Source organism: Macaca nemestrina, chromosome 11, assembly GCF_043159975.1.
Source record: "Macaca nemestrina isolate mMacNem1 chromosome 11, mMacNem.hap1, whole genome shotgun sequence".
NCBI classification, from domain to species: Eukaryota; Metazoa; Chordata; class Mammalia; order Primates; family Cercopithecidae; genus Macaca; species Macaca nemestrina.
In genome coordinates, this window is record NC_092135.1 from 125,815,260 (window position 1) to 125,843,019 (window position 27,760).

At 41.5% G+C, this 27,760-nt stretch overlaps 1 protein-coding gene across 12 annotated transcripts; it reads right to left on the reverse strand.

Moving 5' to 3' along the window:
- LOC105473971 (thiamine transporter 2) lies at positions 1-26,706 on the reverse strand. 12 transcript variants are annotated; one of them, XM_071073480.1, is made up of 7 exons: positions 26,609-26,706; positions 22,596-22,733; positions 14,901-15,052; positions 11,162-11,990; positions 8,763-8,955; positions 1,074-1,215; positions 1-467 (listed from the first exon to the last, which is right to left on the reverse strand). In XM_071073480.1, exons 3-7 carry the CDS (start codon positions 15,048-15,050, stop codon positions 291-293), a joined length of 1,491 nt encoding a protein of 496 aa, XP_070929581.1. In that variant the 5' UTR covers positions 15,051-15,052; positions 22,596-22,733; positions 26,609-26,706; the 3' UTR covers positions 1-290. The 12 variants fall into 12 exon arrangements, with proteins under 12 accessions (XP_070929581.1, XP_070929580.1, XP_070929582.1 ...); XM_071073479.1 differs by having other exon boundaries at positions 22,596-23,288; positions 26,609-26,683; XM_071073481.1 differs by lacking the exon at positions 26,609-26,706 and adding an exon at positions 26,221-26,578.
- Between the last annotated feature and the right edge of the window lie 1,054 nt (positions 26,707-27,760).

The window sequence follows — 27,760 nt, forward strand, 5'->3', positions numbered from 1 at the left end:
TCCGTACAAGTGAGAAAAACCAGAATTTTCCAGCTGCTACTGGTCACAGGGGGGTCCCCAATATGGGTTGTTTAATTATGACGATGGGTTCTGTCAATTGCATCCAGTAAAATTGGGCAGATGGAGAACTCGTCTAAAGCTGAGGTTTCATTGTGGTTTTGAAAGGTCCATTGGAATCCCGATTTGCAAAAAGCATGTCAAGTTATGGCAAAACATATGCCACCCATCTTAAAATCCTTCCTTATTATTGCATAGCTTTAAAAGCCACTGCTGCAATTATTGCAATGAGGTTAGAGTTTTGTTGACATGATGGCATTACTCTCTTCCTCTGGGTGAGACATATCTGGATTCTCGCTTGGAGCAGGGCTCTGTACATCCTTCTGGGATTTGATTGAATAGATAATATACATGCTTCTCATTAGGAAAATTCCAGCAATTACTGCAAAATAGCTCCCATAAACTAAAAACTGGAGAAAAACAAATAATTAGCCACATATAAAATATGACCATCTATGTCAATGATAATACAACATAATACTGTTGGTTTGCTTGGATTATGGGTTAACTGAGACCCAGGTTTTTAATGTGGGGTCATTTAGGTTGAACAATACTGTCCTATCAAGTAAGAAATCAAGATCAAGTAAGAAATCAAGATCAAGTAAGAAGATGTAAGCAATACAGTGACTAAGAGTCTTGGCTTCAGAGCAGGTTGCTTGGGTTAAAATCATAGCTACTATCATCAATAGTAAAAAACAAAACAAAACAAAAAAACACTAAAATTCATTAATTTGTCTCTATGTCTTTGTTTGGAGGCTGGTGCAATGTTACATTCAATGTCTCCAAGAATAAATTTAAGCACTGAAGTTACTTCTTACCTGCATTATCCAGGTAAATGTTGTCCTAGTTGCAATTATTGCTCAAAACATACTTGGTGTGTTACAGTATGATAATTAAGGAGTTGTATATATTAAAATTTGCTTAACCAAGGAACTCAAGAAATTTAAATATTGCTTGTTGCAAGGTTGAGAAACCTTTGAGGTTACCTAGTTGAAAACAGAAGTATTACAGCTTACCTGAATGCTGATTGGCAAGTTGAGCCCTCTCTGATCTACTACAATCACAGTTATGATGGTCTGAATCACCAAGGCAATAAAGGTGTTGATTCCAAATACCAGGGCATAGCGTTCCACACTCAGATTAACTGCAATCTGAAATCTATCATTAAACATAAATAAGCATTTTAACCATAACATGGGTGGAAGTCTTCAAAAGATAGAAATTAGTGGGGGGCCTGTGTCACCCACCTCCAGCTCCAGGTAGTCCAGCAAAGAGAAAGAGAGAGACTATCTAGGAGAAAGTGAGGGAAAATAACAAGCGTCTCTGTCTGGTAATCCAGAAAATTCTTCTGGATCTTATCCAAGATCACCAAAGCAGTACCTCTTAGAGTCTGCTAGAACCACAGTGTTACTGGGCTTGGGGTGCTGCCTAATGCAGACAAAGTTTAGATCATAACACCCAAAACCTTCTGAATACCTAGAAAGCCTTCCCAAGGAGGACAGGTACAAAAAAGCCCAGAGAGCAAAGACTACAATAAATACAACTCTTCAATACCCTGACACTGATGGACATCCATAAGCATCAAGATCATCCAGGAAAACATGTTCTCAGTAAACAAACTAAATAAGGCACCAGGGACCAATCCTGGAGAAACCGATATATGACCTTTCAGACACAGAATTCAAAATAGCTGTGTTAAGAAAACTCAAAGAAATTCAAGATAACACAAACAAGGAATTGAGAATTCTGTCAGATAAACTGAATAAAGAGATTGAAATAATTAAAAAGAATCAAGCAGAAATGCTGGGGTTGAAAAATGCAATTGACATACTGAAGAATGCATCAGAATCTCATACCAGCAGAACTGATCAAGCAGAAGAAATAATTAGCAAGCTTGAAGACAAGCTATTTAAAAATACAGTCAGGAGACAACAGAAAAAAGAAGAATGAGGCACACCTACAATATCTATAAAATAGCCTCAAAAGGGAAAATCTAAGTTATTGGCCTTAAAGAGGAGGTAAAGAAACAGATGAGGTAGAAACTTAATTCAAAGGGATAATATCAGAGAACTTCCCAAAACTAGAGAAAGATATCAATATCCGAGGACAAGGTTACAGAACATCAAGCAAATTTAACCCAAAGAAGACTACTTAAATGCATTTAATAATCAAACTCCTAAAGGTTAAGGATAAAGAAAGGATTCTAGGCTGGGCGTTGTGGCTCACACCTGTAATCCTAGCACTTTGGAAGGCCAAGGCAGGTGGATCACAAGGTCAAGAGATCAAGACCATCCTGGCCAACATGGTGAAACCCCATCACTACTAAAAATACAAAAATTAGCCAGGCGTGGTGGTGTGTGCCTGTAATCTCAGCTACTCAGGAGGCTGAGGCAGGAGAATCACTTGAACCCAGGAGGTGGAGGTTGCAGTGAGCCGGGATTGCAGAGCAAGACTCCTTCTCAAAAAAAAAAAAAAAAAAAAAAAAAAAAGGATTTTAAAAGGAGCAAGAGAAAGGAAATAAATAACATACAATAGAGGCCCCATGTCTGGCAGCACACTTTTCAGTCTTAGAAAAGACTTAGAACCAGGGAGTGGCATGACGTATTTAAAGTGCTGAAGGCGAAAAACCTTTACCCTAGAATGGTATATCCAGTGAAAATATCAAACCTGAAGGAGAAATAAAGACCATCCCAAACAAATAGAAGCTGAGGGATTTCATCAACACCAGACCTGTCCTACAAGAAATGCTAAAGGGAGTACTTCCATCTCTAAGAAAAGGACGTTCATGAGCAATAAGAAAACATGTAAAGGCACAAAACTCACTTGTGATAATAAGCACACAGAACAACACAGAATATTATCACACTGCAACAGGTGTATAAACTACTCTTGTAAGTAGAAAGACTAAAAGATGAACCAATCAAAAATAGTAACTACAAATTTTCAAGACAGTACAATAAGATATAAAGAGAAACAACAAAAAGTTAAAAAGCAGGAGGACAAAGTTATACTGTAGAGTTTTTATTAGTTTTCTTTTTGCTTGTTTATGCAAATAGTCTTAAGTTGTTACCAGCTTAAAATCATGGGTTATAAGATAGTATTTGCAAGCCTCACGGTAATCTCAAATTGAAAAACATACAATGGATACCCAAAAAGTAAAAAAGAAATTAAATTATATCACCAGAGAAAACCACCTTCACTAAAAGGAAGAAAGAAAAGGAAAAAGGCCACAAAACCAGAAAAGAAATAACAAAATAACAGGAGTAAGTCCTTACGTATCAGTTTAAACTCTTCAAAAGAGAGTGGTTGAATGGATTTTTAGAAAGACCCAATGATCTGTTGCCTACAAGAAATACATTTTACCTATAAAGACATACATAGACTGAAAATGGAGTGATGGACAAAGGTATGGCATGCCAATGGAAATAAACAGAAAAACAGGGTTTGTAGCTATACTTATAGCAGAGAGAATAGATTTCAAGACAGAAACTAGAGACAAAGGTCATTATACAATGATAAAAGGGTCAATTCAGCAAGAGGATATAAAAATTGTAAATATATATGCACCCAACACTGGAGCACCCATATATAAAGCAAATGTTAGAACTAGAAAGAGATAAGAGAATGCAATACAATAATAGCTAGAGACTTTAAAACCCCACTTTCAGCACTGGATAGATTTTCCAGATAGAAAATCAATAAAGAAACATCAGACTTAATCTGTACTATAGAAAAAATGGACCTAATAGATATTTACAGAACTTTTCATTGGCCACAGAATACATACTGTTCTCAGCATATGGATCATTGTCAAGGATAAACCATGTTAGGTCACAAAACAACTCTTAAAACATATTCAAAAATTTGAAATAATTAATATCAAACATTGTCTCTGACCACAATAGAATAAAACTAGAAATCAACAAGAGGGATTTTGGAAACTATAGAAACACATGGAAATTAAACAATATGCCCCTGAATGACCAGTGGGTCAATGAAGAAATTGAGAAATTGAGAGAAATTGAAAAATTTCTTGAAACAAATGATAACGGAAACACAACACGCCAAAACCTATAGGACACAGTGAAAACAGTACTAAGAGGGAAGTTTATAGTTACAAGTGCCTACATAAAAAAAGAAGAGAGGCCGAGTGTGGTGGCCCATGTGTGTAATTCCAGCATTCTGCAAGGCTGAGGCAGATGAATCACTTGAGCTCCAGAGTTCTAGACCAGCCTAGTCAATATAGTGAAACTCTGTCCCTACCAAAAATACAAAAAATTAGCCAGGCGTGGTGGTGCACGTTTGTGGTCCCAGCTTCTCAGGAGTCTGAGGCAGGAGGATCACTTGAGCCCAGGAGGCAGAGGTTGCAGTGAGTAGAGATGATCATGCCAGTGCACTCCAGCCTGGGCAACACAGTAAGACCCTGTCTCTTAAAAAAAAAAAAAAAGAAGAAGAGACACCTCAAATAAATAACCTAATAATGCATCTTAAAGAACTAGAAAAGCAAGAGTAAACGTAACCCAAAATTAGTAGAAGAAAAGAAATAATAAACATCAGAGCAGAAAGAAATGAAATTGAAATGAAGAAAACAATACAAAAAGTCAATGAAACAAAAAGTTGGATTTTAGAAAAGATAAAATTGACAAACCTTTAGCCAGACTAAGAAAAAGAGAGAAGGCCCAAGTAAATAAAACTAGAGATGTAAAAGGAGACATTAAAACCAATACTGCAGAAATTCAAAGAATCATCAGTGGCTACTGTGATCAAGTATATGCCAATAAATTGGAAAATCTAGAAGAAATGGATAAATTCCTAGATACAAACAACCTACGCAGATTGAACCATGAAGAAATCCAAAACCTGAGCAGACCAATAACAAGTAATGAGATTGAAGACATAATAAAAAGCCTCCCACTAAAGGAAAGCCCAGGACCCAATGGCTTCACTTCTGAATTCTATAAAAGAACTAATTCCAATCCTATCCAAATTATTCTAAAAAACAGAGGAGGGAACACTTCCAAACTCATTCTACCAGGCCAGTATTACCCTAACGGCAAAACCAGACAAAGGCACATTAAAAACAAAAAACAACTACAGGCCAATCTCTGATGAATATCAATGCAAAAATTCTCAACAAAATACTAGCAAACTGAATTCAACAATACATGAGAAAGATAATCTATCATGACTAAGTGGGATTTATCCCAGGGATGCAAGGGTCATTTAACGTATGCAAATCAATCAATGTGATAAGTCACATCAACAGAATGAAGGACAAAAACTATGATCATTCAATTGATGCTAAATAAAGCATGTGATACAATTCAACATCCCTTCCTGATAAACACCCTTAAAAAACTGGGTATAGAAGGAACATACTCCATATAATAAAAGCTATATATGACAGACATACAGCTAGTATCAGACTGAATGGGAGAAAACTGACAAGGATGCCTACTTTTACCACCACTATTCAACATAGCACTGGAAGTCCTATCTAGAACAATCAGACAAGAGAAAGAAATAAAGGGCATCCACATTGGAAAGGATCAAGTCAAATTATCCTTGCTTGCAGACGATATGATCTTACATTTAGGAAAACTTAGACTCTTACCAATAAACTATTAGAGCTGATAAATAAGTTCAGTATATTTGCAGGACATAAAATCAACATAGAAAACTCCATAACATTTCTATATGCAAACAGAGAACAATCTGAAAAAGAAATCAAAAAAGTAATCCTATTTACAATAGCTACAGATAAAATATACCTAAGAATTAACTAAAGAAGTGAAAGATCTTTGCAATGAAAACTATAAAACACTGATACAAGAAATTGAAGAGGACACACACACACAAAATGGAATGATATTCCATATTTGTGGACTGGAGGAATCAGTATTGTTAAAATGCCCATACTATCCAAAGCAATCTACAGATTCAATGCAATCCCTATAAAAATGCCAAGGATATTCTTCACAGAAATAGAAAAAACAATTCTAAAATTTATGTGAAACCACAGAAGACCCAGAATAGTCAAAGCTATCCTAAGCAAAACAAAACAAAATGAAACAACAACAACAACAACAAAAAACTGGAGGAATCACATTACCTGACTTTGAATTATACTATAGAGCTATAGTAACCAAAACAGCATAGTTCTGACATAAAAGCAGACATGTAGACCAATGGAACAGAAGAGTGAACCCAGAAACCCAGTAGTGAACCCACACATCTACAGTAAACTCATTTTCAACAAAGATGCCAGGAACATACATTGGGGAAAAGACAGTCTCTTCAGTAAATGGTGCTGGGAAAACTGAATATCCATATGCAGAAGAATGAATGAAAGTAGACCCCTATTTCTCACCATATACAAAATCAAGTCCAAATGGATTAATGACTTAAATCTAAGACCTCAAATTATGAAACAACTACAAGAAAACAAATTATGAAACAACTACAAGAAAACATTGGGGAAATTCTCTGGGACATTGGAGTAGGTAAATATTTCTTGAGTACCCCACAAATGCAGGCAACCAAAGCAAAAATGGACAAATGGGATCACATCAAGTTAAAAAGCTCCTGCACAGCCAAGGAAAGAGGCAACCCACAGAATGGAAAAACGAATCTGCAAACTACCCATGAGACAAGGGGTTAAAAACCAGACTATAGAAGGAGTTCAAACAACTCTATAGGGAAAAAAAGTCTAATAATCAGATGAAAAATGGGCAAAAATCTGAATAGACGTCTCTTTAAAGACATGCAAATGGCAAACAGATACATGAAAAGGTGCTCGACATCATTGATCGGAGAAATGGAAATCAAAACTACAATGAGATATTATCTCACTTCAATTAGAATTATCCAAAAGACAAGCAATAAATGCTGATGAGAATGTGCAACCTCCGCCTCCCAGGTTCAAGTGATTCTTCTGCCTCAGCCTCCCCAGTAGCAGGGATTACAGGTGCTCACTACCATGCCCAGCTAATTTTTGTATTTTTAGTAGATACGGGGTTTAACCATATTGGCCAGGCTGGTCTCGAACTCCTGACCTCAGGTGATCCACCTGCTTTGGCCTCCCAAAGTGCTGGGATTACAGATGTGAGCCACTGTGCCCAGCCATGAATATTTCTTTTTTAATGCAAAGAAATGATATAATCCTTTATCATTTAACAAAATCCTCACATTAAAAAAAAAAAGCAACCTAAGATGCATGATTCTGATTAAACTAAGACATTTCCATGAAGAAAATAAACATACCAACTAATTTTTTTTTCCTTTGATGATTTTTTCCCCGGAGTGCTCATATTTCTGTGTGGTAAATTGTTTACAAAACACTTTTTTCACAAATTAAAACCAAAACTCGATGAAGCTGTTGTCTCCACTTCTTTCATGCAATTTGAAATTCAAATGTTTCTCATCTCTTTTGGTTAATAGCAAAGCATATTTTCTGCAGTCAGCTTTAGCTGTACTTTTATATGAAACCAAATGGTTTTTTAATCATTTTCTTAAAGAGATCTCTGAGAAGCAAAAATGATAGGAAACTCTAAATCCCAGAAATCATTTTTAGAAAATGATTAAGAACTAGACCTGGCAAGGTGGGTCATACCTGTAATCCTACCATTTTGGGAAGCTGAGGCCAGAGGATTACTTGAGCCCGGGGGTTCGAGACCAGCCTGGGGAACATAGCGACACTCTGTCTTTACAAAAATGAACATTGAAAATTTAGCCAGGCATGGTAGTGTGCACCAGTGGTTTCAGTTACTCAGGAGGCTGAGTTGGGAGGACTGCTTGAGCCCAGGAGATCAAGGTTGTGGTGTGCTATGTTTGCACTACCGCACTCCTGCCCAGGTGAGACCCTGTCTCAAAAAGAAAGAAAGAAAAGAAAAACTACTTGGTTCCATATATGACTGCAGCTAAAGGTTTCTTGTTATCTTTGCATCTACTTTTTTTAGTCTCCAACTTTTTAATAACTTTCCTGAGAATCTTTTGTGTCACAAAAGTATGTGCCTAGAATTTCTCCAGCAACCAAATGAAAGTAGGAATGAAATCTAAACCTAACCATTTAAAAGCAGATCACATCACACCTTATGTGGAAAGTTGCTGGAGATAAACAAATCAAAACCTGACAATGTTGCTAGATGTAGTGGCTCGCACCTGTAATTCCAGCACTTTGGGAGGCCAAGGTAGGTGGATCACTTGAGCCCAGGAGTTTGAGACCAGCCTGAGCAACATGGTGAAACCCCATCTTTACAAAATGTGAAAAATTAGCTAGGTATGCTGGCACATGCTTGTCGTCCCAACTGCTCAGAGGTTGAGGTTGGAGACTCACCTGAGCCTGGGAAGTCAAGGCTGCATTGAGCCGTGATCGTGACCACACCACTACACTCCAGCCTGGGCAAGAGAGCCAGACCATCTCTCAAACCAAACCAAACAAAAAGAAAAACCTGACAATGTATCATTGCTTTTGGTTTATAAACCTGCAGAGTTTTTTCCCTTGATGACTAAAGGTATATTGTAGCAATATTCAGAGAGCAAATAGTTAAACGAAAAGTTGGCTTAGTTGTGTCTAATTTAATATAAAGTAGTCAACATTTAATATTGCAATTGACTAAAATCCTTCTGAAGTTCTTAGAGAAAGCTTAGGAAGACAGAAGAGAGAGTAATACAGTCCAGTTTTAGGAGTGGTTGGTAAAACTTACACTGCTATGGTTATAAGAAGCATATAGCTGGACTTGAATATCAAATAGCCAGCATAGCACGCCCAGATGTTGGCTGTGTAATGCATGAGAAATAGAGAACCTGCATTGACAACTGAGAAGACCGCCAGAGCCAGCTCTCCTAGAAGGTCCCAGTTGACTTTCACATAACCCACTGCAAAGGCAGCCACAGCCCCTGAAAACAAAACATTGAAGGCAATCAAACACAATGACTTTGCATGCAAGAAAACATCAACGCCCTCTCTTAAAAACCCAGGTCTCGGGTAATTCTGAAAGATAAATATATTGCTCTCACAAAATTGTGTGATCGACATGAATGTGGATCTATCCTTTTCTCAACCACGTCTTCTTCTGGCTTTTCTTTTCACTTGCTATTCTTTCGGTCACTTAGTCATCACACTTTTAATTAGTATCAACTATACACCAGGCACTGTACTCTCCAGAGGGGCCAGAAAGGTTCCTAACCACGGCAGTGTAAGGAGAAATGATACGTTAACCTAGTCACTCAACACAACATGCAGGGATGGAAAAGGATGAAATCAATTCTCTGGGAACACATGTGGCCTCTCTATTTGCCCTTCTTTTCTCGGTTTTTGCTGTAAGTCTTTTTCAGTGATGAGTATCAGATGTGTTACACGGATAGCTTTAGTCTTTTTTCTTGCCCCACCCAGTGTTAGTCTTTATTATGAATCTTTAGTAATCTTAGTCTTATTTCCAATCTCCACTCTAAAGTCTTCAACATCTGACATAATTTACTTGAGAAGCTTTGGGTGAAAACATCGGTATAGACTGACAGAGTTCAAGAAATTGAATAATTGACAGTAATTAGGGTTAGTACTTGTGTGTGGTTCTCTTCAACAAAAGTAAAAGGTATTTAGGGCTGGGGACAGTGGCACACTCCTGTAATCCCAGCACTTTGGGAGGCCGAAGGGCGTGGATCACTTGAGGTCAGGAGTTAGAGACCTGCCTGGCCAACATGGTGAAACCCCGTCTCTACTAAAAATACAATCATTAGCCAGCATGGTGGCGGGTGCCTGCAATCCCAGCTACTCAGGAGGCTGAGGCAGGAGAATCGCTTGAACCGGGGAGGCAGAGGTTGCAATGAGCTGAAATCATGCCACTGCAGTCCAGTCTGGGTAACAGAGTAAGACTCTGTCTAAAATAAATAAATAAACAAAAGGTATTTAGATTTCAAAGTACTGCACAGACATATGACTAACTTTCCTACATATGATCATGACTACAGAGGAAAAAAAAATAATTATTTTCCCCCCATGGATTTGGAATGTAGGAGCCACAATTTCAGTGAAGCAATTCTGGCACAGTCCTAGTTTCCAGGAGTTAAACTTGAAGCTTCCCAAAAGGGAGATAATAATAAAATAGAGGTCACATGAGTTTTCTAAAACCTTTTGTAAATGAGGGTGGGGCAAAATCTCACTTCCTAAAAAATACCTTCAAAGTCTCATTTGACATTTAAGCTTCCAGTTATTAGGAAATAAACATTTATTGTAGATTAAACTTCAAAGACAGATTTCCCTCTGATATTAAAATCCTGCCTTTCACATCTCTTTCACCCCTCATTTAAATATCATGAGAAAGCTGCTTTTGAAAGTTGTTGGTATATAGCCTAGAACTGTTTTAGGTGCATGCTACTTAGTTCAAAGCCTGTATTAACGAAACCCTCAGTGAGAATTTGGAATCCTTAATTTATTTTCTAAAATAATAAAAACATACACACATATATGTATATATTTTGATATTAAAAATAATCCTAAAAGAACAGGGCACGTTATTAACCTTTGTGCTAATGATGAATTGGAATCTTAGGGATTCAACTAGAATTTCATTGTTTGGTGCTAAGCCCTGAGCTCCTAAGAGTTACCTGTTGTGGCTGGGTGCAGCGGCTCATGCCTGTAATCCCAGCACTTTGGGAGGCTGAGGCGGGCAGATCATGAGGTCAAGAGATCGAGACCATCCTGGGCAACATGGTGAAACCCCGTATCTACTAAAAATACAGAAAAACTTAGCTGGGCGTGGTGGCACACGCCTGTAGTCCCAGCTACTTGGGAGGGTGAGGCAGGAGAATAGCTTGAACCTGGGAGGTGGAGGTTGCAGTGAGCTGAGATCGCACCACTGCACTCCAGCCTGGGTGACAGAGCGAGACTCTGTCTCAAAAAAAAAAAAAAAAAGAGTTACTTGTTGGAACTACAATATGGTAGAAAATCATGGTATTCTTGTTTTTCCAGTGACTTTCATTCTTGATTGAAAAAAATTATGCTGCCTTCTGAACAGAGCTAATTCGCACCATGAAGTTCGGTACCTGGAGAAACGGTCTTAAGGGGGAAAAGCCAACAAAGGAAGATTAAGTGACATTTGCTTACCTCCAAAGGTCGCAGTAGCTTCTACGGCCCCATTATAGATGGAAGAATCTTGGGAAGGTGACTTGTAATCCCACAGGATTTGAACATAGTTCAAAATCTGGTTAAAACCTGCTGTGGCAAAAGCCCACCACAGAGACCAGTAGAAAAGACGTTTTGAGGAGTAGCACTCCTTCAGATCTTGGAACCACTGTACAAAAACTTCCACAGTCACATTCCTGGGTTTCAGGCTGTTCAGCTGGCCCTTATGCAGCTTCCCTGAAGTGCTGGGTATTTCTGATGTGGGTTTCTGCTTTTCACAGTCTGGCGCTTCACCTTCGTGAGTTTCCTCTAATACTGGATTCACACTCGATGACTTCTTTATTTCTCTGCTGGGTTTTGCATGAAAAAACATGCTTTTCTTGGGCATTGGTAGGAAAAGTGAGAAAAGGAAGGCTACGGAGACAGAGGCCAAGGATATGACGTTGAGGTAAAAGTATGACAGGTTCACCAGGGATACCAAGAGTTGGGCCAGCACGGACCCTGCTGTGTAGGCGACCAGCGTGACGCTCCTGCAGTAGCCGCTCACTCTCTGGTAGTGCTCGGGGCTGACCACGCTGTATATGTAGGCGTAGTAGGCCACCTCGGTGGCGGTCACCATCCCGTAGAAGAACTCTACAACCTGCATGGTCTTCACTCCTTGGCCAAACAAGAGCAGCAGCCAGGTAATGATGAAACTGATACCTTGCAAGATGATGACCGGCTTGTAGCGGACATAATCGGTGAGGACAAACACAGGCAGCAGCAGCACCAGGTAGGAGTATGTCCAAACGGGGAAGATCTCATTTGTCATCTGCAAAGTTAGTACACTGCATGACGGTGAAGCACTGGTACTTTACTAAGCTACCTGTGGTTTGTACCTCAAATTCTGCATCCAATTGGAAATTATTCACGTTATGGAGAAACATAATGAGAAAACTCATGTTCTTTTTTTTTTTTTTTTCTGAGGCGGAGTCTCGCTTTGTGGCCCAGGCTGGAGTGCAGTGGCCGGATCTCAGCTCACTGCAAGCTCCGCCTCCCGGGTTTACACCATTCTCCTGCCTCAGCCTCCCGAGTAGCTGGGACTACAGGCGCCCGACACCTCGCCCAGCTAGTTTTTTGTATTTTTTTAGTACAGATGGGGTTTCACCGGGTTAGCCAGGATGGTCTCGATCTCCTGACCTCACGATCCTCCCGTCTCGGCCTCCCAACGTGCTGGGATTACAGGCTTGAGCCACCACACCCGGCCGAGAAAACTCATTTTCAAGGAAATCACTAAGAAAAGGTAGTCTCCTTTCCCACTGGTAAAAACCAACCAACTTATACATTTAGATAAACCCCGGTAGAAGAATATATTGGCTTATTGTGCAATCTGAATTATATATTAAGTTTAAATAGTAGGTACAGTTGAGTAGATGAGTTAAAAAGCGTTTGGACACTTCTAAGTTTTTCAGATTCTTTTTTTTTTTTTTTTTTTTTGAGATAGAGTCTTGCTCAGCCAGCCAGGCTGGAGTGCAGTGGCCCGATCTTGGCTCACTGCAACCACCATCTCCTGGGTTCAGGCCATTCTCCTGTTTCAGCCTCCCGAGTAGCTGGGATTACAGGCACCCGCCATCATGCCCGGCTAATTTTTGTATTTTAGAAGAAATGGGGTTTCACCATGTTGATCAGGTTGGTCTTGAAATCCTGACTTCAGGTGATCCACCCGCCTCAGCCTCCCAAAGTGCTAGGATTACAGGCGTGAGCCACCACACCCGGCCCAAGATTCTTAAAAAATACCATTTCCTTCTTGTTCAAATACTAACATTAGACAAGTAGACTATAATGTTAAAAGAATCCAGGCTGGGCGTGGTGGCTCAAGCCTGTAATCCCAGCATTTTGGGAGGCGGAGGCAGGTGAATCACGATGTCAGGAGTTCGAGACCAGCCTGGCCAACAGGATGAAACCCTGTCTCTACTAAAAATACAAAAATTAGCCAGGCATGGTGGCAGACACCTGTAATCCCTGCTACTCGGGGGGCTGAGGCAGGAGAATCAGTCGAACCTGGGAGGCAGAGGTTGCAGAGAGCCGAGATCGTGCCACTGCACTCCAGCCTGGGCAACAGAGCAAGACTCCATCTCAGCAACAACAACAAAAAGAATCCAACAGCCTTTATTTTCATGTGATCTATCACGATGTCAAATATTTCAGTCCTTCCAACATCTGGAAAGATATGGGAAGATAGGGAAAGAGTAAATAACTTTGCCACATTATAGAGTGGAAGCAAGTAATGCATCTCATTTTCCTTCCTGGGCAAATTTGCTAGGTTCCCAACCTTTCCCCGTCTCCCCCTAACCATTCTGCTGATTTGTCTATGCCTCAATTTAATATGGATCATCTCACGGATTTAGTCAGAAATGCATAGGATATCAATTTTCATAATAGGAAGGACTGGAGTTGCTGATCTGTGGGGCATGATGGGTGAGTGCCGCAACCTCTCAAATCACTGAACTTACCCACCTTGACACCTGGATCACTGAAGTTGCTGGAGAAAGCAGGAGACCACAGAGCAAAGACCACACAACTGAGCTGCTCCTTGGAAGGAGGGTCTATTAACTGGTCCATAGTGGCTACAGAAGCAGACCCCAGTGGACTCATTGAGTTGCTTCTGACCCTGCATCTGTCCTTTGTTGTCTTCATTGTGGCATGCTTCAACCTGAGCAACTCGGAAACACGGTTGTCCCTAAGTGATCTGATACTACAGAACAAGCTTGCCTTTCTGTCCTTGCCACCTCACCACCCGAGGCACCAATTAGCCTTGCAGGTGAAGCCACACACTTTACATAGTGTTTTCAAGGCTGAGGCTGGAGATTGTAAAATCAGCCCAGGGTAATGTTACAGTTAGGTCAGTGCATTTTCTTGTTGTACTTCTTATAAAGAAATGCGAGGCTGGGGGCAGTGGCTCATGTCTGTAATCCCAGCACTTTGGGAGGCCGAGGAGGGCGAATCTCTTGAGGCTAGAATTTCGAGACCAGCCTGGCCAACATGGTGAAACCCTGTCTCTACTAAAAATACAAAAATTAGCCAGGCATGGTGGCTCATGCCTGTAGTCCCAGCTACTCAGGAGGCTGAGGCAGGAGAATTGTTTGAACCTGGGAGGCATAGGTTGCAGTGAGCCAAAATCACACCACTGCACTCCAGCCTGCACGACAGAGTGAGACTCCATCTCAAACAACAACAAAAAAGAAAGACGTTGCTCTTTTAAGTAAAAGAATCTGGCATTCCAGAGAAGGAGGCAAGGGCTGGGAGATAAAGCTGTTAATGGCTCACCTGCTGGTAAACAGTGTCATAAAGAAATACCACAATTCTTTATGAGATCCTGCTTATCCCTCAGCAGCCTGAGAGTTTATTTAGATTTAGATCCTGTGCCTGCCAGTGATGCTGTTTTAGGATTAGTATAATAGAATCAATGGAGACCTGAAAGGCTCCTATCATTAACACAAATGTTAGCACTCTATGCGAGTTAAAAATTTGTTAACACATGTAATGTGTTTTGGCTGCAATTTTCTGCAAGTATGAGGAGGAAATAGTTTGAAAAGTTCTTTATGTGACACATATTATGAAAATCGGGCTCACTGAGTTTAATGTGTTCATCTTATTTCAAGTTGAGGGAAGCCCCGTATCCTTGTTCAAGTCCTGTAAAATTTAAAAAACCACATTAAGATACGTATGTATGTTAACTTACCTCTTCACTGGTCAGGTTTTTATCTGGTCCAGATAAATATGGGATAAGGAATGGTTCTGAGGGTCTCATCATGGAGAAAAAACCAAATATGCAGAGGATCACAGTGGTGTAAATCCAGGAATTGCTTGGTGAAGTTCTGTAACAATCCATGGCTGATCAAATGGAAACAAAGAGAAAATTAAGTGATGCTTATTCTTTTTAGCATCTTTGATGTGATGAAAACCTGATTTTTTTTTGAGATGGAGTCTTGCTCAGTTGCCCAGGCTGAAGTGCAGTGGCATGATCTCAGCCCACTGCAACCTGCGCCTCCTGGCTCAAGCAATTCTCCTGCTTCAGCCTCCCAAGTAGCTGGGATTACAGGTGCCCGCCACCATGACTGGATAATTTTATAGTTTTAGTAGAGATGGGGTTTCACCGTGTTGGCCAGGCTGGTCTTGAACTCCTGATCTTAAGTGAGGAAATTGCTTGAAATTCAAGCTTTAGACATAAAGCCCAACAGAGGATCTCATTTGTCACTGCATAGAAAAAACAAAAAACAGTCATAGTATGGTGGCTATATTTGAAAACATCTTGCTATCTCATGTGAATTATCATGTGCACAGGGAAATTCACTAATTCCTCCACATTTTAGCTCAAGCTTTGCCTTGTTGTAACTCTTTTATAGATTTTTGACGGTCCTGTATGTGGTTAACTCCTCTGAGATAAATTTATAGGAAGGAATCTAATTTGTTGTATGATGCTTTTCTGCATACTATCTCCTTAAATCTACATGATAACTGTAAAATAGATATCATTTCCCCACATTCCCAGAGGAGCATATGGAAGATGCCTAAACACTGGCTTCAAACCACATGATCAAGATCTGAATCCAGGTCTCCCTACTCCCGTCAGGAACCTTTCACCCACTCCACTCTCCCACATTCCGGAGGCCCCCTCAGCTGCTGGTATTAACCTAATGACAACCACAGTGAGGGGAAAAATGTGTATTTATAAACACATTCATACTAAAGATTATGGTTTCATGTATAGAGCTTTTAGGGTCAATTACAGTTTGAAAGCAGGCTAGAGAGAAGGAAAAGCATTCTCATTCCAGAATAGCAAGTCACCCGGGTGGAATTCCAGGTATCCAGTGGGTGAGGAGCTTTACTAGGGGTTGGGGAGGTAGGAAGGACCTACTAGGTCACATCATTACGGCTTGCCACTCACCCTACCCTTTCCCAAGGTGACCCCAGACAGCTGCATAATTCCTCTCTTAAGTTTAACAGGGTAAATGCTGTTTATGTCAACAAAGCCCTTGAGTAAGCAGTAGAGAGACAAGGGCGATCAGATTTTGAAACTAGCATTACAGCATCAGTGAGCAATGCTGACGATGTGAAAATTTTGCCAAAGGCAAATTAGAGTGATTGTTCACTTACTCCCTTAGTCCCGAAAACAGGGCTTTCTCTTCTTCCTGGAGCGCTGCTGGGTTTGCTGGTGCTTGCTTGCTTTGTTGTTAATGATCTTATAGAAACGGCTGTCCGGGACAGGTAATCACGGAGGCTTGGTCATCTTCTGAAGAGTGGTTTTGCTGCGGTGGCATCTGCTGCCTCTATATCCAGAGCCTCCTCTCCACCTTTGCTGACCATGGATTTGTTCACTAAATCCAGGTCATCATCTTCTCCATGCATCTGAGACCTATGACTTTGCTACAGTGATCCACAGGCTGCTGAAAGCCTGCTGGATGATCTATCTTTTTGTCTCTTTAGGGTTCTAATACTGCTGTCCAAATCAATTTAGTTGGGACAGTCAAGCAGAAAAAAAACCTATCTAATACATGCCCTACTAAAGCGCCAGCCCAGGAGAGCAGATCATATTGCCTGGTTCACCGCTCTGTCTTAAGTGCCTAACTTAGCACCTAATACATAGCAGGAAGATGCTGAATGAATTGAATAAATAAACAATTACAGCCTACCTGAAGAAGAGTAAGGGTGAAAAGAAGTGTCAGGAACAGGCAAGAATCCAGGAGTTAGGGAAGGCAGTCTTACAGAGGGAAGGGCATGAGTCACGCCTCACCACTGAGAATAAATTCAAGTGCTGCCTGGTTTTCCTGAGTGCATCTCACTTCCTAGCTGCATCTCTTAAAGGACAGAAAGGTCCTCAGCTCTACAAGTGCTTTACCATTTATGACTAGGACTATGATAATTGAATTACTTACACAATCTTTTAAAATAACTTTTACATTTTGAAAATGATTTAATTTTTCCTTGAGCATTCTATGAGGCACATGGAGGCGGGATGGTTGTCACCGGATAGATGGGGAAAAATGGAGGGCTAGAGGTAGTAAGGTTTGTGCTGATTTTCACCTTTAACAAACATCAGAGCCTGCATTTGGCCTCAGTTTCCTAATTCCAAGTTCAGCTATCTTTCCTCTTACCTTCTGTTTGAGAGAGCCTGGCTATATCCTCAAAATCCCCGTTCTAAGCTGAGCATGGTACCCGGCACTTTGGGAGGCTGAGGCAGGAGGGTCACTTGAGGCCAGGAGATCAAGGTGTTAGTGAGTGGTGATCGCACCACTGCACTCCAGTCTGGGCAAGAGTGAGATCTTGTCTCAAAAATAAAAACAAAAATCCAATTTCAGTTTATTTTAAAACAGTGATTTTCATATTGTGGTGTCAAGGAAATTTAGTATGGGGTTGCAAACAGGATTATTATTATTATTATTATTATTATTATTATTATTATTATTTGAGATGGAGTCTCACTCTTTCGCCCAGGCTGGAGCACAGTGGCACGATTTCAGCTCACTGCAACCTCCTCCTCCCAGGTTCAAGTGATTCCCCTTCCTCAGCCTCCAGAGTAGCTGGGACTAAAGGCACCCACCATGCCCGGCTAAGTTTTGTGTTTTTAGTAGAGATGGGGTTTCGCCATGTTAACCAGGCTGGTCTCAAACTCCTCGGGTGATCCGCCCACCTCAGCCTCCCAAAGTGTTGGGATTTTTTTAATGGTACAAAAAATGTTAACTATCAGAATGCATTGCAGAGAAAGGCTAAGCTTTTTTTTCCGAAACTTCTGTTTAGGTCAGCAATATATAAATACAAATACATAATCATAATGTACACTATCTTACTATGGGGCATGGCACTAAGTTACAAGTTGTAGAGGAAGACTGGGCTCAGTGGCTCATGCCTGTAATCTCAACACTTTGGGAGGCCAGGGCAGGATGATTGCTTGAGGTCAGGGGTTTGAGACCAGCCTGGACAACATAGCGAGGCCCAATCTCTTTAAAAAAAAAAGATATACACATTCATGTATCTTCATAATACAATGATTTCTATTTCTTGGGGTATATACCCAGTAACAGGAATGATGGGTCAAATGGTATTTCTGCTTCTAAATCTTTGAGGAATTGCCACACCGTCTTCCACAGTGGTTGAACTCATTTACATTCCTACCAACAATGTAAAAGCATTTCTTCTTCTCGGCAACCTGGCCAGTGGGAACGGAACAATGAGAACACATGGACACATGGGGGCGAACACCATGCCCTGGGGTCTGCCAGGGGAACGAGGAGGCAGGGGGAGTAAGAATGGCTAATGGATGCTTGGCTTGTACAGAGGTGATGGGTTGATTAGTGCAGCAAACCACCATGGCAAACGTTCACCTATGTAACAAACCTGCACATCGTGCACATGTACCCTGGAACTTAAAATAAAGTTGATGAAACAAACAAACAAACAAAGATTTAGCCTGGTGTGGTGGAGCATGCCTATAATCCTAGCTACTTGGGAGGCTGAGGTGAAAGGATCACTTTAGCCCAGGAGTTCGAGGCTGCAGTGAGCTATGATCATGCCGCTGCCCTCCAGTCTCCGTGACAGAGTGAGACCCTGTCTGGAAAAAAAAAAATGCAGAGGAAAAAAATGGACTAAATGTGAACACATGTCCCTTATAAACACAGTAACCACCTGTGCTGTCTCGGAGGATCACATCCTCCACAAGAAAGTACTATTCTGGAATAGACTGTCCTTTTGTCCTTTTTCCATTTATCGTTCCATTTTGACCTCGTAATATTATCGGTCTCTAAAAAGCACTCTAAACGTCCCTTTGCTTCCACTGCTTCTAAGGTGAGGACATGAATTGACTCGATTTTCTGAGTTCATACCTGTGAAAGCCAGATGTTTACCTTTCCCCTTCATTTTCTATGCATTCCAAATCACAAGATAGTCCTTTTAAAAGTTGCTGCTGTAGCAGTAATCCTCACCCATTACTATAAGCTCCATCACTTTTTAAAAAGGTACAAGAACACTGTGTAAACAGTAGATTAAAAATTTTTTAAATTTTTTTAAAAGTAGATTAAAAATTTTTTTAAGTGGCTCATGCTTGTAATCCCAGTGCTTTGGGAGGCTAAGGCAGGTGGATCATCTGAGGTCAGGAGTTCAAGACTAGTCTGGCCAACATAGCGAAACCCCATCTCTACTAATAACACAAAAATTAGTCAGTTGTGGTGGTGGGTGCCTGTAATCCCAGCTACTTGGGTGGCTGAGGCAGGAGAATCACTTGAACCCGGGAGGTGGAGGTTGCAGTGAGTGGAGATCACGCCACTGCACCCCAACCTGGACAACAGAGAATGACTGTGTTAATAACAACAACAGGAAAAAAAGGCACTTTCCCCAAACAAAACTCAGCCTATCGGGCTCTCACGATTTGAAACATGCAGTGAAGATGCTGAAAGTAGAAAGAAAGAGTCAATTCATCAGCTGCTCCTTTTAGCAGAGACTCAGAGCAGCTAAATCCACAACAGACCTTACCTTGGTGGACTTGGACGCACAGGAGAGTTTGCAGAGGCACAGTGTTAGTTACAACAGCAGATTGAGGAGGTGAACCCTGAGCTTTGACCTTTGCTCCACTCCGGAGCCACGGTGACCCTGGGCAGGTCTCCCTGCTGCACCGGTACAACAAACCAGAGTGCACCTGCCCCCTAACCCTGTTGCAGTACACCACATGAGCCCTGAAGAAAACAGCCATGGACACTGTGGGGATACACAGAGGTGTTGATTCAGCCAGCACTTTTGACTTTGGCCAACATGGTGAAAACCCATCTCTAATAAAAATACAAAAGAATTAGCTGGGCATGGTGGCGGGTTCCTATAATCCCAGCTGCTTGGGAGGCTGAGGCACAAGAATCTCTTGAGCCCAGGAGGTGGAGGCTGCAGTAAGCCAAGATCGTGCCACTGCACTCCGGCCTGGGTGACAGAGTGAGACTCTGTCTCAAAAAAAAAAAAACAAAAACAAAAACAAAAAAATTGGAAGGTGCTTCCACCAACTTCTAGGGAGTTATTGTATCCTGGCTATAACTTCATCTTACTTGAAATGCATCTTACTGATCACTACCTCACTCCATACACAAAAACTAATTTGACATAACAAATACTAATCCCACAACATGCCATCCAGAAGGAAACAGATCTTTGTTACCTAGGGACTGGCACATATTTGAAATGATAAAAAGAATCTTAAAAGAAAAAAATGATAAATTGGATTTCATCAAAAAGCCACATCTGCTTATCAAGAGGTACGGTTAAGAAACTGAATGGAAAGGAGGCCGGGCGCCGTGGCTCATGCCTATAGTTCGAGCACTTTGGGAGGTCGAGGTAGGTGGATTACTTAAGGTCAGGAGTTTGAGACCACTCTGACCAACATGGGGAAACCTTGTCTCTATTAAAAATACAAAAATTACCCAGGCATGGTGGCACAAGCCTGTAATCCCAGCTACTCGGGAGGCTGAGGTAGAAGAATCGTTTGAACCCAGGAGGTGGAGGTTGCATTGAGCCGAGATCGCGCTATGGCACTCCAGCCTGGGCGACAGAATGAAATTCTGTCTCAAAAAAAGAAAAAAAAAAAGCCACATCTGCTTCTCAAGAGGTACTGTTAAGAAACTGTAAAGAGACCAGGTGCAGTGGCTCACGATTGTAATCCCAGCACTTTGGGAAGCTGAAGCAGGAGGGTCACTTGAGCCTGGGAGTTCAAGACCAGCCTGGACAACATTTTTTTTTTTTCGTCTGTACAGAAAAATACCCCCCCACACACACACACACAAAGGCAAATAAATTAGAAAGGGAAGCCACAGACTTAAGAGAAAATAGTCATAAAAGCAATATCTGATAAAGGAGTTGTCTCCAAAATAAAGAACTCCTGCAACTCAATAAGAATAGATGAACAAAAGATTTAAATACTTTGCAAAAGATGTAGCAGGCCAAGAGCAAATGCAAAGATACTCAACATAAGTAATCAGAAATCCTAAGTTAAAACTAGGAGAGAAAACTAGCACTGGAATGGTTACAGAGACCAGCATACCAAATGTTGGCAAAGATTTAGAGCAAGTGAATCCATATACATTGCTTGTACGAATGTAAAATGGTACCAACCCTTTGGAAAATCATTTGGCAGTCTATCTAAGAATGTTCATATATTCATATTAGTGAAAAAACGAGAAGCAACTAAACGTCCATTAAATGAGGAATGAATAAACAATCATAAACTTTGGCAACCAATACTAATTAGCAATAAAAAGGAGTGAACTATTGCAAATACTTGAATGAATATAAAAAAAAAAATTTGCTGTGTCAAGGAATCCAGCCACAAAAATGTATGATTCCATTAACATATAAAGTCCTAAAACAAGCAAAACTTACCTGTAGTGATGGAAATTGGATTGGGGGTTGCCTGGGGTGGGAGTTAGGGAAGAGAGTGACTGCAATAGAGCACACGGGAACTTCCTGGGGTGACCAAAACACCCTACACCTTGATTGTGGTGATGATTACAAACATTTGTCCAAACTCATGTATTAATACTATACACTTACGATATACATTTTCTTATTTGTAAACCATACTGCTAGGATTTGAATATCTGTCCTCTTCAAAACTCACGTTAAATCTTAATCCCAGGCCGGGTGCAGTGGCTCACACCTATAATCCCAGCACTTTGAGAGGCTGAGGCAGGATTGCTTGAGGTCAGGAGTTCAAGATCAGACTGGTCAAGATAGCGAGAACATGGTTCTACAAAAAAATTAAGTAAATTGACTGGGCATGGTGGTACATGCCTGTGGTCCAAGCTACTGAGAAGCTGAAGCAGGTGGATCCCTTGAGCCCAGGATATCAAGGTTGCAGTGAGCCATGACTGCACCATTGCATTCCAGGTTGGGCTGCAGAGTGAGACCCTGTTGTAAAAAAAAGGTGGGGGTGGGTGGGGTTTTTCAGAAGTGATCATAAGGGCTCTGTGCTCATGAATGAATTAGCTCATTCATGAATTAATGGAGTCAAAGGTTAATGTATTAATGGGTTACCATGGGAGGGGAACTGGTGGTTTTCTAAGAGAAAGCCCTGAGCTAGCAGCCTTAGCCATCTGACCATGTGATACCTGTGCCCCCCTTGGGATTCTTTAGAGTCCATATGAGAAAGAAGTGCCCCTTAAACCTTGGACTTCCCAGCCTCCATAACTGTAAGAAATAAGCTCTTTTATTTCTAAATTTCCCACGTTCAGGTATTGTTATAAGCAACAGAAAACAGATTAAAAGAAAAAGATGTACTTCAATAAAGATGATTTGAAATTTGAAAAACAAAAACAAAAACAAAAACAAATCACTGATACACGGAAGAAAATAAACCAAACTCGAACATTATCCTGTGTACAAGAATCCAGACACAAAAAGGACGTACCATGAAGATTTCATTTACTCCAGGTCCAAAACAGGCAAAACTACTTCATGCTGATAGAAATCACAATTGCGGTCATCTTGGAGAATTGACGGTGAAAGGGCAGGAGGCAACTTTCTGGGTTGATGAAATATCCTGTATCTTGATGGGATATAGTTACACGGGTGGTATACAATTATAAACACTGAAACTTAAAATCTTTGTTTGTATGTAGATTATACCTCAATTTAAAGAAATGCATCCTACTCTCCACCTTCAAAGCATTTTACTGTGCACAACTCTCTGTAGCTCTGGACTTTTTCTAGTGGTGCAATGACTATTTTAAATTTAAATTCCACATCAGGGCAAGGCCTCCATATAATAGGAAAACCAAACAGGTTCTTTGAACATGAGTCCGTCCCAGAAAATTGCTGATGAAAACAGTGCCTATAAAGCAAACCTAGGACAGGCTAATCAACCTTGTAAGTCTGGCCACATATAACATTCTTCAATTAATACAAATGGAATCTGAATCTGAGAAGCCGAGGCAGGAGGATCCCTTGAGTTACCTGTTTTTTCTGTGCCCACGGTTTCTTTCTTTCTAGAACCAAGCTGGCTTCCTGCCTTCAGATCCAACTTTTGCTCCTTCTGCTGCCTGCCACTATGAAAATCGCTTTCCTCTCCTTGGAGTCTCTTGTCCTCCTCCTTCAGACAGAGCTGCCAAGAGCAATAGCTTTATACGCAGAAGCCCATCCGCTTCTGGTGGCTTTATGTACCGGGGCCCACCCTCTTCTGCAGCCAATGCCATTTGAAATCCCATTCAAAAAAAAAAAAAAAAAAGGCGGACACCCAGATTCAGATCTTTCTGAAACACAAGTTATTAGAGAGATAAACAAATGACAAATGAATAATACCTTCCCCTGACTATTCTTTTTTTTTTTTTTTTTTTTTGAGATGGAGTCTCCCTCTGTCGTCCCGGCTGGAGTCTGGAGTCTGGAGTGTAGTGGTACAATCTCCGCTCACCGCAACCTCTGCCTCCTGGGTTCAAGAGATTCTCCCACCTCAGCCTCCTGAGTAGCTGAGACCACAGGCACCTGCCACCAGGCCTGGCTATTTTTGGATTTTTAGTAGAGACAAGGTTTTGCCATGTTGGTCAGGCTGGTCTTGAACTCCTGACCTCAAGTGCCCCGCCTCCCTCAGCCTCCCAAAGTGCTGGGATTACAGGTGTGAGCCACCATACCCGGCCTGCCCCTGACTATTCTTACTAAAGTCACCTAATTTAGCATCTATAGAATTTTGTGCTAAGTGACCTAGACTCTTAAAAAACTACAAAGCAGCCTTATCATCCATTTATAATCCTTTATGTAAATCCCCATACTCCCCACCAAAAAAAAAAAAATCTTTGCTGAAATAAAGCACTCCACACAACTTCCAAAGACATGAACTAGACCCAGATATTCAATATGTGGGCCAGAATAGTTCTGTTGTTTATTTTTGTAAGAGCAGAAACGTGATATTTTTAAAATGTTATTTTTAGTAAAGATGGGGCTTTCCCATGTTGGCCAGGCTGCTCTTGAACTCCTGGCCTCAAGCAATTGGCCTGCCTCGGCCTCCCAAAGTGCTGGGATTACAGGTATGAGCCACTGTGCCCAGCCCAAGTGATCTTTAAGATGCTTCAGCTTTTATTTTATCATATATGGTATCATTCCTTTTAATTTGCATGAGGTATTTGCTGGTAAATTAATCATTCCCTTCCAAATTCTGTGTATTCTGTTATGTCTATGTTCAGATCAATCTAGTCGTAGGTAGAGCAGGAGGAATATACCTAAGAAAACCATGAAACTGATGGGAGCAGCTTAGAAAGTCAACTGACCCCAGCCTGGGCAAAGTAGCGAGACCTCATCTCTATAAAAAAATACAAAAATTAGCCAGGTGTGGTGGCGTGTGCCTGTAGTGCCAGGTACTTGGGGGACTGAGGTGGGAGGATCGCTTGAACTGGAAAGGTCAAGGCTGCGGTAAGCCGAGATCCCAGCCACTGCACTCCAGCCTGGGCAACAAGAGCGAGGCTCCATCTCAAAAAAAAAAAAAAAAAAAAAAAAAAAACTTCGAAAACCCCAAACAAAACATAAAAGGAAAGTCAACTGACCATCTAGTCATTGAGATGCAGTGGAAGTATCTGATTAAATGCACTGAGAGAAGGTGGGATTGTAGGGAAAAAATTGGATTAAAGAAAAATTAGAGGTCATTGGAGCTATTTGACAACTCTGTAAATTTTAACAACTGACGGCAATGTTAAATAATTATTGTCTATAGACGTGCAAATAAGGTTTATCCTGTGAAGGACAACAGTCTTCCTTTCCCCCATGGAAAACCAGTTTCAATATTCCTGATCTCTATATATTTCATTATTCAATATTCCTGATCTACAAACATACCCATTCTTTGGATTCTTCTTTGATCTGGCTATTACAGACTCACCAGTTTCATCACTATTAAGTGGTGGGACTCAGAAGCCGATACCCCAAAATATGGGGCTTTGACATGCTAGAGACCTCAAGGTTCTCTGACCTTCCCTGCTCCCAGCTCAACAAAGCCTTTATCTGCCAAAGATCCAGACCCACCAAAAGGAGCAATTGTTTCTTTTCCCCTCCCTGTAAGACCAAGAATATACCCCACACCTGAACAGACCCTTTCACAGGATACTGTAGCTTATTCTCTCCCCTGGCCCATTCATTCTCCCTAGCAGGCCCCTCAACAGAACTGCTCTTCTCCTCCCTCCCATAACCTTATTTGCCAGGGTAGTCTATAAGCTTCCCAGACATGTTGCAAGGTGGGTAATCAATCACTCTGAGTCTCCCTGTGTGCATGTTAAATAAATGTGTATGCATTTACTATTATACAACCTTATGAGTCTTGTTGGTGTTTTACCAATAATGACTGAAGGAAATTGGTATTTTTGTTCATTTCAGCTACTACTAGGATAATCTTATAAGATATTTGGGAAGTTATGTTTTGGTCTATTTAATATATGTGCCTCGATGAAAAACACCTTTTGCCACAGGAGACACCAATGTTTCAATATTGATAGGAGCAAAACACATGATAGTACTTTTTTTTTTTTTTGAGGCAGAGTCTTGCTCTGTCGCCCAGGTTGGAGTGCAGTGGCACAATCCTGGCTCACTGCAACTTTCACCTCCCAAGTTCAAGCCATTCTTCAGCCTCAGCCTCCCGAGTAGCTGGGATTACAGGTGCCCGCCACCATGCCAGGCTAATTTTTGCCTTTTTAGTAGAGGCAGGGCCGGGCTGATCTCGAACTCCTGACCTCAAGTGATCCACCCCTCTCAGCCTCCCAAAGTGCTGGGATTACAGGTATGAGCCACCACCCCCGGCCTGAGAGTACTTTTAGAGAACATTATATCTTTACCCTTTTCAAACTTGAAGCACTCGGAAAGTACCAACCTTTTGCACATTTGCGGAGGTGACATTGATTTGGTAAATAGATGTCACACTATTTATTTATTATTTGATGACTTAGGTATTCTTCCCAGCAGTGTTTTTGTAAAGCGCAGTTGTGTTTTCTTTTAGTTTCAATTAACTAAATTTGAAGTGGTTCCCAAAAAAGTCCCTGCTCTCTTAAATTCAAACTCACCTTCCTTTTTCTCACTAGGAAGGACCTTTTCTCCATCCTTGGATTGGAATTTGGAATTCTGTGCTAAAACGCCTTTGCAGTTAAAAATCTGTGAACGCGGGGTGTAACCATAGGAGGTGCTGGCACTTTTCGAGAATGGTGATTTTATTTAATCTGCTTTTCCAGAAGGCTGCAAATGGGAATTCCAGACAAACCCACTTGGGTGAGTCCCAGCACGCGGGCTGCGGCGCGGCGGGAGAGCTCCTCACGCGGCTGGGAGTGTAGCCCAGGTCCGCGGAGCCAGGACCCCGCCCCCAGCTCTCCGAACCCGGGGAGAGGCGACACTGCTGAGGCCGAGGGATGACAGTGCTGTTTCCATTAATTCGCCCCCCGAGATGTTCTTACTTACAGAAGGAGGTGTCTGTTAACCAAATCGCTCACTTGCCGGACGACCACTCACCCGCGGCTGCCGGGTGGATCCAAGCGCTCTTGATGGGAAGGGGGCGGAGCCTGCCTGGCCGGGAGCCCGGGGCCACGCCCCCACGTTTTGCATATGTGAATCCGCGCGTCCATACCTTTCATCCCAGTGTGGAAGCCCAGGTTTTCCCGGGCCAGGGCCGGTTTTCTGGGCAGAAACAGTGAACTCCGCTGAAAGGAGCAACTTAAGTAGTACACTGACATTTAGCGTAATAAAGCTAGAGGGCCTGAATTCGACGTCGATCGTTTGCTTTATTTACAAATATGTCGTTTCTTATGAATCCATTTATTTCTCCCCAAAAGCTTAGGAGAGAAGGCAGGCTGGCTGGCTGGCTGTGACCCCTACTCTACACATGAAGAAAGTGAGGAGGAAGAAAGCAGGCCTAGTAAATAGAGAGGCCTGGGTTTTAGTTGGGGCTTCTGGCTCCAGAGCCGGTGTTTGTCATCACGCTGCATTTTTTTTTTTTTTTTTTAAAGGAGGTGGTGTGGGATGGTTTCCTGGCACTTTGAAAATCTTCTGATACAAACTATTTTTTCTTTCTTTCTTTCTCTTTCTTTCTTTCTTTCTTTCTTTCTTTCTTTCTTTCTTTCTTTCTTTCTTTCTTTCTTTCTTTCTTTCTTTCTTTCTTTCTCTTTCTTTCTTTCCTTCTTTCTCTCTCTCTCTCTCTCTCCCTCCCTCCCTCCCTCTTTCCCTCCCTTCCTTCCTTCCTTCCTTCCTTCCTTCCTTCCTTCCTTCCTTCCTTCCTTCCTTCCTTCTTTCTTTTTTTTTTTTGAGACGGAATCTGGCTCTGTCGCCCAGGCTGGATGGAGTGCAGTGGCGCGATCTCGGCTCACTGCAAGCTCCGCCTTCCGGGTTCAAGTCATTCTCCAGCCTCAGCCTCCAGAGTAGCTAGGACTACAGGTGCGCGACACCATGCCCAGTTAATTTTTTGTATTTTTAGTAGCCACGGGGTTTCACCATATTGGCCAGGCTCATCTCGAACTCCTAACCTCATGATCCGCCTGCCTTGGCTTCTCAAAGTGCTGGGATTACAGGCATGAGCCACCGCGCCTGGCCTTTTTTTTTTTTTTTCTTTCTTTCTTT